General features: G+C 55.6%; 2 protein-coding genes across 2 annotated transcripts; one reads left to right on the top strand and one right to left on the bottom strand.

The window, feature by feature from the left end:
- Nucleotides 1–3,128: 3,128 nt before the first annotated feature.
- GLA (galactosidase alpha) lies at nt 3,129–8,691 on the top strand. Its single transcript, XM_040084139.1, has 7 exons — nt 3,129–3,310; nt 3,465–3,639; nt 3,821–3,998; nt 5,474–5,565; nt 6,447–6,608; nt 7,190–7,387; nt 7,562–8,691. The coding sequence occupies exons 1-7, from the start codon at nt 3,141–3,143 to the stop codon at nt 7,823–7,825; spliced, it is 1,239 nt and encodes a 412-aa protein (XP_039940073.1). The 5' UTR covers nt 3,129–3,140; the 3' UTR covers nt 7,826–8,691.
- A 952-nt stretch (nt 8,692–9,643) lies between these two features.
- Nucleotides 9,644–12,673, bottom strand: RPL36A (ribosomal protein L36a). Its single transcript, XM_040084140.2, has 5 exons — nt 12,611–12,673; nt 12,269–12,374; nt 11,434–11,501; nt 9,798–9,920; nt 9,644–9,712 (listed from the first exon to the last, which is right to left on the bottom strand). The coding sequence occupies exons 1-5, from the start codon at nt 12,611–12,613 to the stop codon at nt 9,692–9,694; spliced, it is 321 nt and encodes a 106-aa protein (XP_039940074.1). The 5' UTR covers nt 12,614–12,673; the 3' UTR covers nt 9,644–9,691.
- Between the last annotated feature and the right edge of the window lie 766 nt (nt 12,674–13,439).

Genomic DNA, 13,439 nt, shown 5'->3' on the forward strand with positions numbered 1-13,439 from the left:
TGGCCAGGGACCAGCCTAGATGGCTCAGCCCCCCAGCAAGGCCCACGGTCTTTGGGCAGAATGAGTTTCTCAATCCCTGTTTCAAGGCTGGGCATTGGCGGGTGCATCACAGTCACCACGGACAGCAGCTGTGGGCACAGGACCAACAGCCAGAGCCAAGTTAATTGCTGGTTTAAAAGGAAGTTAATTAAGTTAACACCAGGTTAATGGAACTCCCAGACAGTAAAATGAGCATCATCAGCACTGGCAGCTTCCCAACCCCTGCTTGCAGCATGCCCAGGGCCAGGAGCACACACGGGTTGGGGACAGCACGGCCCCTTGCCAGCCCCAAGGGCTCGTGTGGGGCCCAGGAAATGTGCCCTTGGCTGGGTATTGCAGTGACAGGCCAGCCAGGCCCCTGTCCCACAACCACAGAGGGCCTGACCCTGCTGGCACTGAGCTCTGCTGCTGTCCCTGGCAGCATCAGGGCGTCAAACCTTCCCTTCTTCCCCTTCTCCCTCACTAGGGCCTCTGCCCACATCCACAGCCTGGAGCTCCCGTGGGGCAGCTCCAGCTGCCAGAGGTTCAGCAAAGCATCCTGTGCAGACAAAGCAATGCCTGCAGGACAGCCTGTCCCACACTGATCCTCCAAGGCCAGGGCAGAGCAATGCCACAGGAACAGGTGACAGCTCTTCTGGGGCTCTGAGCAACCTATGCCTGAGCATAGAATCCTTTTAAAGAAAGTATCTAGCTCCAAAAGTCAGCCCAGCAGTCCTGAGCCGGCCAGGACTGCCCCTTTCCAAGTGGGAAAATGGACACAAGAGGAAAGCACCGGGAGCTGGGCTGGCAGTGTGCCCTGCTGGGATCGGCCGTGCCACAGGCACAGAGCCCTCACAGGACCACAGCCCCCATGGGGACAGGATCCTTCTGGCACAGGGAAGGTGCAGGGTGCTCTGGCAGCGTGGCTGGGCCAGCACCCCAGCCCTCAGCACAGCCCTGCAAGAGCTGTCCCCACAACAGGAGTCCCAGTGCAGCCCCTGCCACTCAAGCTGTGGCATCACAGCACAGCCTGTCACCTCCACCTGCTCAGAGACGCTGCACCAGGGCCACATCCACCCCACAGCATGGCCTGGGGACCAGCCTGCACCACCCTGGGGACACCAGCCAGTTCATGCAGCCCACATCTCCCCATCCCAAGGGGTCTGGGGGTGCCAGGTTCTCCTGGGGACAGGCAGGACACCTGGGAGTGCTGGAACACAGACACAAGCAGGGATCAGCCCTGCAGCACTCCCAAACGCCGGGAATAGGGGAGAACTGCCCAGCTCTGGAACGTCGCTTTGCACAAGGGAAAACAAAGCCATGAGGTTTTCCAGCCTCCAGAGCGTCTTGTTTTGTCCAGCTTTGAGAAATCTCTGCGCTTCAGCTCCCCAAGGGACAGGGGGAGGAATGCCGGCACTGAAACAAGGAGTGATTATCAGCCCCCGGGCTCTGAAGAGCTTTTGTTCCCTGGATGTGCAGAGCAGGGATGGGGGGACACCTAGCGAGACGCCTCGATGGCACCCAGTGCTCTGTGCCTCGATGGCCACAGCCCTGCCGCGGTTCCATCCTGCCGTGGTGGGGCTCACAGGAGCTCCAGTGGGGCTGTGGGGCCGGTCCAGCCCCAGAGGCACAGGGGGGAATTGGCTCCTCACATCCCATTTCCCACCGCTGCCTTGGCACTGGGAGCCTCCAAGTCTCCTCGACAGGCCACACAATGCTGCTCGCAGCTGTGCTGCTCCTGCAAAAACAGGGATTGAATCCAGGCGTGCTGGCTGACATGCAGGTGCCCTTTACAGCTCTCCAGGTCCTGCTGACACCAGCACTGCCCATCTCCAGAGGTTCTCATCTCACTGCCAGTCAGGTGGAACTGGTGCAAATGGGGCGATGCCCAGTGACCAGGACTTATCCTTGTGGCTGAGCTTGTTGAAGAGAGCCCAAAATCTTCGAGTGCAAAGATCTGGATGGGCCCAAGCAACCCAAGCAGAGACAGGCTGGATCCAACATCACGGAGTCCACACAGGCAGGCAGAGAGACGGCAAACATAATCCACACTCTGGATGAGGATGGATCTGACACAAGAGCACAGGGAGAGGTGCTCGGGAGGCTCACTCAGGAGTTTCTCACAGAGTTTTTGAGGCAGAGCTGAAAGCCCAGGGCCAAAACCAAGTCCTGAGCCCATGGGGTACAATCCCCTCTTCCCCAGGACCCTGTGCTGACACACAGAACACACACAGACACACACCCTGCACTCACAGCACATTGGCACTGGTGAGCACAGAGAATCTTGAGGGTCAGAAAAGATCTCTGAGATCGAGTCTCACCTAGGAGCAGTCACCACCTTGCCAACCAGACCACGGCGCTGATGGGCGCTGATTGCCATGTCCAGTCCTTGAACACCTCAGGGACTGTGACTCCACTTTGCTGGGCAGCCCATCCCGGCATCTAATCACCCTTTCTGTGAAGAAATCACTCCTGATATGCGACCTAAACCTCCCCTGGCACAGCCCGTGTCCCCCGATGCTGTCCCTTGTTCCCTGGAGCGCAGCCTGACCCCCCCTGGCCGCACCCTCCTGTCAGGGAGCTGTGCAGAACGATAAGGACACCCCCGAGCCTCCTTTTCTCCAGGCTGAGCCCCCCACACCTCCCTCAGCCTCTCCTCACGGCGCTTGTGCTCCAGACCCTTCCCCAGCTTTATTGCTCCAGCACCTCAACGTCCTTCCTGAGCTGAGGGGCCCAGAACCGGACACGGGACTCGAGCTGTGACCTGGGCACAGGGGGACAACCACTGCCCTGGTCGTGCTGGCCACACTATCGCTGTAGCGGCCAGGTGCCGCTGCTGTCTCGGCCAGCCGGGCCCGCTGCAGGCGGTCACACGGACGAGCCCGCCCCGGCCACGGCTCTCCCGGCCCCGCCGCCATGGGCCCGGCCGCCTCAGTCACGTGACGCCGCCCCACGTGACGCGCCGGGGGCGGGCCGACGCGCTCCTCGCTGCCCGGGATTGGCGGCGGCGGCGGGCGTTGCCGCGCGCTGATTGGTTTGAAGCTCAGCCCCGCCAGCCGGCTCCCCGAGGAGTGGGCAGCGGGGCCGTCAATCACGCGGCGGTCCCGCGGCGCGGCGGGGCGATGGCGGCCGCGCGGAGGATGCTGCGCTGGGTTGTGGCGGCGGCGGCCGCGGTGGCGGCGGCGCTGGCGCTGGACAACGGCCTGGCGCGGACACCGCCCATGGGCTGGCTGCACTGGGAGCGCTTCCTCTGCGGCACCGACTGCGCCGCCGAGCCGCGCCGCTGCGTCAGGTACCGCACGGGTATCCTGGGGGCCCCGGTGCTGTGGTACCGGCTGTGCCTCCCCCGCGGGCCCCCTGCCCGCCCGGCCTCCGCGGCCGTACCCGTGGTGGACATGAGACGTTCTCCGCTTTCTTTCCCGCTGGTGCGCCCTGCCCGTGCCCAGCGAGCAGCTGTTCGTGGAGATGGCTGACAGGATGGCCGCCGACGGCTGGAGGGACGCCGGCTACGAGTTCGTCTGCATTGATGACTGCTGGATGGCCCCGACGCGGGACGAGCAGGGCAGGCTGCGGGCGGACCCAAAACGGTTCCCCAGTGGCATCCGCGCGTTGGCCGACTACGTGAGTGCCACCACGGCCAGCCCGGGAGCAGGGGAGGGCAGCACGGCTGGGTGGGTACGGCCGCACCGCTGCTGAGATAAGGCCCTGCCTGCCACGCCGCGGCTTTGATTCCCTTGCTGCCCAAAATCCTCCTGCCTTGTGGCTGCCCCATCCCAGGGTCTGTTTGTGTCTGCACGCACAGGTCCACTCCAAGGGTCTGAAGCTGGGGATCTACAGCGATGTTGGCAAGAAGACTTGTGCTGGCTTCCCTGGCAGCTACGACCACTATGACCTGGATGCCCAGACATTTGCTTCCTGGGGTGTGGACCTGCTCAAGTTTGATGGCTGCAACTCTGACTCACTGGACCTGCTGGCAGAAGGTAGGCATGGGCTCAAGGCAGCCATTCCCATGGCTGGGAATATTCTGCAGGCAGCAGCAGTTCTAGGCCCAGCATCAGGCTCCAGGGACTCGCTTTTCCCTGAGCATACCCATTTAAGGGACTTGCTTACAAAAGCAAATCTGAGGCTCTGTTCTCAAGCCCAAGGTGTTGAGTGTTGCTGTGTTAAGCGTTTTTACCTGCTCAGTCTCCTGGGGCTCTCCTCCTTCAAGGACAGCTTGGAAGAGGAGTTTTGTCAGCCCAGAGCGTGGATCACGCTGAGCACAGACACATCAGCTGTGTGCTCTGGGGGAAGCTGTGCAGGCTGCCCCCTCAGCTGTTAACTCAGCACAGGCTTTGCCCTTCTGCAGTGCCTGTACTGGAGAGTCCAAAGCCTTTCACACACTTAACCCTTAATCCCTTTGGTGGGGCCTTGTCATCGTGGATCAGCCCGAAGCTAGAACAGCTTTGTCAGCCGTGAAAGGAGCAGTTAGGAGGGCTTTTAACATAAAAATGAAGGCAATTACGGTATAAAAATCCTACTAGGGTTTTCCTTTTAAAGCACACCAGTATAAATACCACTTCAGAAGTTATTTGCACAAAAGCTGGCAAGCTAGCAGCTGAAAGCTCAGCAGCTCCCTGCACTGAGGGGACTTGGCTACAGACTCTTTCGAAGCACAGGCAAATCCCAGTGCCACAGGAGTAGATTTGTGGGAAGAGCACTTTAACTGGGAAAGCTTTTTCCTGTTGACTGGGCTCTCTGGCTGCTGGCACCACTGTGTTTGGCAGCAGGAGTCCTGCAAAGCCCTGTCTCTGCCTGGCAGGGAGAACCTGCCCAAGTGACAACGCCATCGAAGCCAGATGGTGAGGCATATGCCAACTGCCAGAGACAGGAGCACAGCTCAGCACCCTGAGTGACAGCTGAGCTGAGAGCTCCTCTTGGGTTGTATGTGTAACCCAGATACCACCCAGCTGTACTGAAGCAGTTCCAGAGGAGAGAACAGACTTTTCATTCCCTCTCTGCCAATTGGAAGGGACTTAACAGGGCTGTTTGGGGACAAGGACAGGAAAAACTAGAGCTTTTGCATTCCTGCCCAGTCCATATGGCGCAACTGCCTCATGAGAACGTATTCCTACGTCACCCAGCAAAGCTGCCCTGCTTGATAGATACTGATTTGTGTTTCTTGGGTATCTAGAGGAAAAATGCCATACAGGAAAGCTTTTAACCTGTTCCCCTGGCTGGATGTACAAAGGGATCAGCAGTCTTGGAGCGACAGCCTGCCCAAGCAAAGCTCCTGTCCTTGGGAGGCAGGTGCAGACTTTAAATTCCCCTGGCCTCCCTGTGGTGTCTCAACCACAAAAATGTGTTCAATCCTAATCTTGCAAGAGTTGAACTGAAACCTGAACCTGTGACATTGGATTAGTTCTGCTGTGTGACCAAGGAGGTTGTGTAACCTCTGTCTGTCCTCTTCCTTCAGGATACAGGCGCATGTCTCTGGCCCTGAACAGGACTGGAAGGAGCATTGTGTACTCCTGTGAGTGGCCTTTCTACCTGAGGCCTGTGCAGCAGGTAAGAAGTGCCTCCCAAGGCTTACCCTGGGGCTCAAGTGGGAAGAAGGGAAAAACATTTAAGATTGCAAAACAGCATCCTGAGAAACTCTCCATTCTGACAGGGAACAAGGCTGTAAGATGGAGGAAAAAAACTTTCTTCCAGAGCCCTGAAGCCTTCCTGAACCATTGCTCTGCTGAAACAGATTCAATAGGATCCTGCAGCATGAAGGCACAGCCCAGATGGAGTGTGCCAAAAAAACCACAGCATCCATCTGCTTCCTCTCTCTGAGGAGCCAAGCAGCAAAAACCATTAGCAGTGCAGACACACAGCCTAGCAGATAGCTCAGTGTAATTCCTCCTGGACACACAGTGCTGCAGGCACAGCTCTGCGCACCACGAGAGAGCCTTTGTGACATCCTCCACATTGTTCAGTGACAGATTTCTGCCAGCCAGGGTCTGTGACTGACACATTGCCCTCCACCCACAGCTGGCTTCCCCCGTGCCACCGTGACAGGATGGTGCCATTGCCTCCCACTGGAATTAAATGCATTACTCACCAAAGGGTGTAAACCCAAGAAATAGCAGTAATTACTGGGACATTACAGTTTAATCCCACTGGCCTTGTCACACCTTCAGTAAAATTGTGAGGGAATTTTGCAACAGAGCCAGTGGTCACAACTGTTCTCCCAAGGGGAGCAATAGTTTTGTCTGGAACGTGTCAGAGTGGAGTTACTGGGCACAAAGCATTCAAGGGAATCAACGTGCACTAGATCACCCAGACAGCTGGTGATGGAAGGTGTTATCTTGGTTCTCCCCCAAGCCACCTTTGGTCCAGTCCAGCCTTGTTGACATTCTTGTACAGCCAGGTGCTCTGTCTAATCACACTCATTGTTCTGGCAGCCCAATTACACAGAGATCAAACAGTACTGCAATCACTGGAGGAACTTCTATGATGTCTATGACTCCTGGAGCAGCATCAAGAGTATCTTAGACTGGACAGCACTTCACCAGGACACCATTGTGAAGATAGCTGGGCCAGGGGGCTGGAATGATCCTGACATGGCAAGTACAGCAACACCCACCCCACCTGACACATCAGGGAAAAAAACCTGCCCTCAGCTGCTGGCTAAGAATGGGAAGGGAGAGCACTGGTGGAGAAACATTGAGGGGAAGGGCTCTGATGGGACCCTAGGATTAGGACTTTGATGAGAAGGTCCAGGGTAGAAAGAGAACGGCAGCTACGGATAGTACCAAGGAAGCACCATCTTTGTGTCATGCAGCCTCCACAAGCAGTACCAGCTCACAACACAGGTGTGGCATTGGGGAGCAGTCTCCAGAGTGCTGGTGTCCCACCAGAGTGAAAACCCCTGGGTTGCCAGCATTGCAAGGATCCGAGTCCAAAAGCATTCCTAAACACTGCCTAGCCACTTAAAAGAGCTTTGCGCACTTCCACCGAGGACTCATCCTAAACTGCCACGCAGTCATGCCTTGCTTTTCCCAACAAGCTGGTCCTGCTCCTGGCACCCGGCCTATCTAGCCAGGTTCCAGAGAGAGGTCCCACCCTGTGATTTCCTGGTACTGGTGGCCCCATTTCTCCTCAAGCAAGCAGCGTTACCCAGGCACTTTTTGTTTGCTTGTCATAGCTGGTGATTGGAAACTTTGGGCTGAGCTGGGACCAGTCGGTGACTCAGATGGCCATGTGGGCCATTATGGCCGCTCCCCTGTTCATGTCCAACGACCTGCGGCACATCAGTCCTGAGGCCAAGCGTCTGCTCCAGAACAAAGAGGTGATCGCCATCAACCAGGACCCCCTGGGCAAGCAGGGATACCAGATTGCCAAGGTACAGCAGCAGAGGGCTGGGCTTGCACAGCGGGGCACAGGAGGGATGGAGAGGTGCTCGGGGTTCGGGAACAGGAGCCCATTTGTTCCTGAAGCCTGCTGGAACAGACAGGAATGACGACCACCACTTCAACCTCCCACAGCCTAAGCCCTGGGTTTGTTTTCTCCTTGGCAGGACAAGAACTTTCAGCTGTGGGAGCGGCCCCTGTCCGGCCGAGCCTACGCCGTGGCAGTGCTGAACCATCAGGAGATCGGAGGACCCCAGAACTTCACCTTCTCCCTGACCTTCCTGGGCAACGGGCTGGCCTGCAACCCGGCCTGCTCCATCCGACAGGTGCTGCCAGCCAGCAGGGACTGGGGCGTTTACAGCTGGATCTCCTCCCTGAGCGTGGAGGTGAACCCCACGGGCACCGTGCTGCTCAAAGTCCTGCCGCTATAGGCAGCACAAAGACAGTCTTTTCCTAAGCTTTGGGCTCTTGTCTGAACTTGTGGCAGGAAACTCATCTCCTTCTTGCAGGTGCCTTTTTTTCCTCAGGCATTCATTATCTGAACCTTCAGCCTAATGTGACCAATAGCCATCAGTCCATCATCAAGAGGTAACAAAGGGTGAACAGCAGAGCAGTGCCCCTTTCCCTGGCATCTTGCCCAACTCCTCCTCCAAGGGGCTGGAAGGACTCCAGCAGGGAAGCAACTCCTGCTTACAGCCACTGCCACTACCAAGCAAGGAAAGGCAAGGGATGCACAGGCAACATCTTACAGCTGTCCTTGAGCAGTTCAGGGACAGCAGGGAAACACACCCTGGCCACCTTGCTCTCTTCCAGACCAGGGCACACAGTCCAAGAAAAGCTGCTCACACCCCTGCTGAGGAACCCAACACTTCAGAGCATGGACATGCATCTTCTGACAACTCAGGGACTGACACGAACCATTGCACGTCCTAGCAACTTTCTTGACAGCTGCTATCATGCCTTAGGACTCAAGTTTTTGAGGGTTTCCCCTTACTCCAGGAAATCTCTCACCAGTGGCTGTCACTTCTCTTTAGATGACAAGTCCCTCTCCACCCTTCATATGGCCACTGGAGTGCCCTTTCTCCATGAATCCTGCCTCCCAGAAATCCGGGTGTGCTCGCTTCCCACTGCTGGCAGCAGCCTTTAGGTTAAATAACGTGGGCTCTCCAAGACAGGAGATGGATAATCACTTAAGCAACAATCATGTGCGAGTATATTCTCTTCTGACTACAATACAATCAGGATTTCTTGATTTGTTCTTCTGTGATTAAGCACTTTGATTAAAATCCCTTTAAAAGGCTGCGCTTTTTCTTCAGCATGGTAACTGAAATTAAATCATCGTTTAGAAAACAGGCCTATTTGTTAGTTTTTGTGAAATTTGTTAGGATTACTAGAAACAGCACTCAGTGAAGCTGATGTAATGCAGCCATACAGTCCACCCCACAGGCCAAAGCCTACACAAATCTGAAAAGGCCATCACATCAGCCAATATTTAATAACCAAAAAACACAGATTCCCTCACTGAGTGCTCTCAATCATCATGAAGATGTGAAGAGGCATCTCTCCATCCTCCAGCTCCATTTCCACTACAAGAAAGCGGCCCTGAAGGGTGAACTCTGCGCTGCATTCCCAGCACCTGCTAACAGCAACTTCCTACTCACAGAAATGCTCCTCTCTAAGGGGAAGCTGTCCCCACAATCTACCACACTCTGGTTGTTGCCCATTTGAAACTTCACTGTTGTGCTTGGCCTTCTTCCTTCAAGGAAAACGCTAAGAGGAGCTAACAGCAGTTGGCACAGGGGAAGGCAGCTGAGGGCTGTTACACCATGTGCCAGGAGCAAACAAACACAGGCATGGAGCTGTCCCTCACCTCTCTCAGCTAATGGCACCTGCTCAATTATCTAATTAGCCACCTTCCTAATAGTGCAGGTACCAAACCCACTGGCTGCTCCAAGGCCTTTGCCCCTTAGGTCAGAACAGCTGTTTGTAAAAAAGGGTCTACAATCAAGCACAGGGGCTCTTCAGGGGAGTTCATAAACGAGCCTGCACCATGTTCACGCAGAGAAGTCACTGGCACCCACTACAAAACACCTCCTGGAGACACAGTAAAGAGATCCCAGCCATTGGCAGGGATTTTTCAAAAGCCAGGTTAAAAACTGTTCTGTTAAATGGTTGTGCAACACCCCCTGCTGAGTTGATGTACTCACAGCTCCCACTCCAAGAGAAAACACATTTAAAAAAGCAAGGGATCGATCTAATTACTTTAATATGGTCCGTAACGCTGAGTGGGATGATGCTCAGAACTGGATCACCTGGCCCTGTAAGAAGCAAGAGACAAGAGTGAGTTTATTCACCACTGTGTACTGCCCTCCCTTCTCAGCCACTCACAGAATACAAACTCACCTTTCTCTTCTTGTCTCCTCCCAGCTCAAAGTGCTTGCACCTCTTGATTGCCAGCATCCTCTTCGACCTGCAGTTGGGCTCCACACACTCCAGCCTCAGCACGATCTTCTTGGTGGTCTTGGCCTGGGAGGAGGAGGAGCAGGGTGTTTCGATGAACCACACATCCCCAAGCATACAAACTGCTGCTCTCAGGGAGAGCTTGTTCTCTGCACCCCTCAACATTCAGTTTGCTCCCCAAGTCTAGAGAGAGAGTGCAAACACAGGCTCCCTCCACTGAAAACAAGAAGGCACTTTAAGGATCAGGAGAGGAGTGGATCTGTATCTTCACAAAAAGGGCACTGGGCAAAAGCATTCAGTGGGGCAGGGCTGGTTCCTGCATGGATCAGCCATGCTGGAGAAGTCAGTTCCACTGAACAGAGCAAGAAATTCACGCTTTTACAGTGTGGGAGCACAGCAGTGCTCAGGAAAAATCCAGAAGAAAACTGAGCAAAAGAAACACCTGGAAGCAACATGACTGGTAAACCTCTGGAAGGAACAGTGACACAACGGGCTCAATGCAGGCCTGCAGCTACTCAGAAGTTGGATGAAACCTGAAAGACTGCAGAGGGAAGAATCCAAAGCTGGGAGGCTGCTGTAGCAGCTGGACAGGGCTGTAACCACCAGCTAAAAACCTCAGCCAATCACCCAGACAATGCTGACTGGGGAAAAACAGAAATGGGGGTTGCAATGTATAGGTACAGAGTGCCAGCAATGCAGCTGTTTGATGCACCCTGCTTGCAGAAGCATTTTCTGTGAGGTCTCCCCACTTCCTGGCATGAAGTCAACTTGAAAACCCGCTGCCTCATTTTTTCCTCCTTGCTGGAGGGCTCCCTGTACACCTCCAGCAGCACACCAGGGCTTCCCAGCTACAAGCCAAGCAGCTCTGTGAGCGTAACTACACAATTCACACAAAGTAACAAATCCACCCACTGGGGTTTGCTTCCCTGCTGTGAACACTACACCAAGCAAGCAGACAGCTCCTTTCCCTTTGCCAAGCCCTTCCCCGTGGGCAGGCAGTGAAGGAAACATTCCTTTCACTGCAAACATCCCTCCCAGAAAGACCTCACTCTGCTGCAGCATCAAAGCTGAGCACCTGCTCTGCAAACACAGCTCGAGTCACCCTGCAAATGAGGAGCATCTCCTTGAGACAGGACAGCAAGGAGATGAGCCATGTATTAGATGGGAGCTGACGAGGGAGAAGGACTTTTTACAAGAGCAGAGAGTGACAGGACAGTGGGAGATGGCTTCACATTGACAGAGATTCAGATTAGAGTAGGAAGAAATTCTTCCCTGTAAAGATGGGGAGGTCCTGGCACAGGTTTCCCAGAGAAGCTGTGGCCGCTCCATCCCTGGAAGTGTCCAGGGCCAAGCTGGAGGAGCCTTGGAACAACCTAGGATAGTGGAAGGTGTTCCTGCCCATGGCAGGGGGTGGAACAAGGTCCCTTTAAGGTCCCTTCCACCCGAACCCACTGTCGGATGAGGAGAGGACACCTGCACTGCCCTCACACAGCCAGAGCAGAGCACTGAGGACTCCTCCCTCAGCTGGGCATGTGGGCTGCCAAGGAAGTTTCCTGTTCCAGGGGAGCAACACTCTCACCTTTTTACGGAAGATGGGCTTTGTCTGGCCCCCATAGCCACTCTGCTTCCGATCGTAGCGCCTTTTACCTGCGGGGAAAATGCCTCTGGTCAGGCAACCACCTACGAGATGCTACAAGCACAACTGGCACTTCCTAAATCCCAGCAGAGCTCAGCCTGGCCCTGCACAGCCCAGCAGAGCTCAGCCTGGCCCTGCACAGCCCAGCAGAGCTCAGCCTGGCCCTGCACAGCCCAGCAGAGCCACTGCCTCCCTCCTGCAGCTCAGGCCAAGGCCACAGCTCTTGTGCTGTCCCTAAAAGTGGAACCTTTCCCTCACAAACACACAGGGTCAAGGGATTCAATTTATTCAGGGTTCCGTGCAGAGAAGGGTGCTGCATGGTAAATCCTCAAAGCCAGCACACACAGGGCCAAAAACAATTACAAAGCCCTGCTCAGGTGATATTTGCGTAATTAATCCACATCACTACTGGCAGAGCTACCACGGGATTCACTTCCTTTCACCTCGATGGGAAGGCCCAGCACATTTTAAACTCACAGCCCATGCCAGCAGGCAGGGCTCTCCCTCGGGTGGGGCAGCCTGGGCTCCAGTCGTGCCTTCACAGCCAGCTAGGATCACCCACAGCACAATCCCCAATCACTTAAACATTTCTATACAACCATCCGAAACTGACACGTCCTTAGCCTTTCTCCCTTTGTCTTATTTTTTTTAGTTCCCTTTAGAGTACAGCACATCCTTTCGGTCAGGCTGTCCTCCCCAGCCACAGAAATGTTCCCAATCTACACCACCCGTGCAGGGCACACGACACCCGGCCCGCACGCAGCGAGCCCGTGCTCACCCTGCGCGTACAGCGAGTCCTTCCCCTTCTTGTACTGCGTGACCTTGTGCGGCTGGTGCTTCCCGCATTTCTTGCAGTAGGTCCGGCGGGTTTTCGGCACGTTCACCTGGAGGAGAAGGACAGAAGCCGGTCACGGCCGCTGCGCGTACGCCACATCCCGCTCCCAAGGCCCCGCTCCCGCCCTTCCCCTTCCCCCGGGCCCTGCGCTGCCATCTGGGGAGGGGGAAGCCCCCGCAGCGGCCTGGCCGCCCAGCACGCAGCCAGCGCAGCGGAGGGAGCCCGGCCCGAGCAGCCGCGGGGCGGATGCCGGCGGATGGAGCCCGGCCCAGGCCCCGCACTCACCATCTCGGCGGCGGCGGCCCGAAGAGAAGGCGCTACCGGAGGCGGAAGTGATTGTGAGCTGGAGACCATAGAGAGGAGAGGGCAGGGAGGGCACAGGGCACGGCGCCCCCTGGCCGGGGGGAGGAGCGCAGGGCGGCAGCCATGGGGGTCTGTGACTGGGGGTGACCGGGGTGGGGACCTGTGGGATCTGCCGGGTGCAGGTGACGTCCAGGTGTTTGAAAGGCAAATTATGTGTCAATAGAGTTGCCTTGTTAAGGTTTAGGGCTTGATGTTTTTCAGTGGTCTCAGACCTGGGTGGAAGTCGACAAGGCTTGGGAAGAAGGGCTTACCACTGACACTGGGCGCAGAGAATGCAGAATTTGGGAGCACAGGAACAGTTGGCAGAACTCTAAAGACAAGGATGTAACTAGCAAAGCGAACTCAACAGCTGTGCTGAATGAGGTCGGAGTGGATAAAAGAGATTCCAGCATGGGGAGATCACAACACCAACTCACAGACCACCGACCCCAGAAACACGCTGACCCAAAGAGAAAGACTGAACATGTAGCCTAACTGACATAATAAATGAGGAAATCATTTAACACTACAAGATAAAACACTAATGAATTACATAGTCTGTAGCCAATGAAGATTAATGTTTTCATTTGCTAAAACGCATAAACAGTGAAAAGTTTTGATACTCACTCTGCTGGCTTTGTGACTTTGCCACCAAAAGACCTCTTTCTGCACAGAGCCGTAAATAAACCAAACACCTCGGTTCTGTGTGGGGATCAGCCTCGTGCACACGGGGTGAAAGAACCCATTTTGGGACAACAGAGGGATGGTCAGC

Source organism: Hirundo rustica, chromosome 21 (assembly GCF_015227805.2).
Source record: "Hirundo rustica isolate bHirRus1 chromosome 21, bHirRus1.pri.v3, whole genome shotgun sequence".
Classification (NCBI taxonomy): domain Eukaryota; kingdom Metazoa; phylum Chordata; class Aves; order Passeriformes; family Hirundinidae; genus Hirundo; species Hirundo rustica.

What these genes read in the sequence shown, in the direction of transcription:
- GLA (XM_040084139.1), top strand. Translation starts at nt 3,141, where the DNA reads ATGGCGGCCGCGCGGAGGATGCTGCGCTGGGTTGTGGCGGCGGCGGCC. An exon ending in ACCTGAGGCCTGTGCAGCAG is followed by an intron (nt 5,566 to 6,446) that starts GTAAGAAGTGCC and finishes TTGTTCTGGCAG; the next exon opens with CCCAATTACACAGAGATCAA. An exon ending in GCTGGAATGATCCTGACATG is followed by an intron (nt 6,609 to 7,189) that starts GCAAGTACAGCA and finishes TGCTTGTCATAG; the next exon opens with CTGGTGATTGGAAACTTTGG.
- RPL36A (XM_040084140.2), bottom strand. An exon ending in GGACTCGCTGTACGCGCAGG is followed by an intron (nt 11,502 to 12,268) that starts GTGAGCACGGGC and finishes TTTTCCCCGCAG; the next exon opens with GTAAAAGGCGCTACGATCGG. An exon ending in AGCCCATCTTCCGTAAAAAG is followed by an intron (nt 9,921 to 11,433) that starts GTGAGAGTGTTG and finishes TCCTCCTCCCAG; the next exon opens with GCCAAGACCACCAAGAAGAT.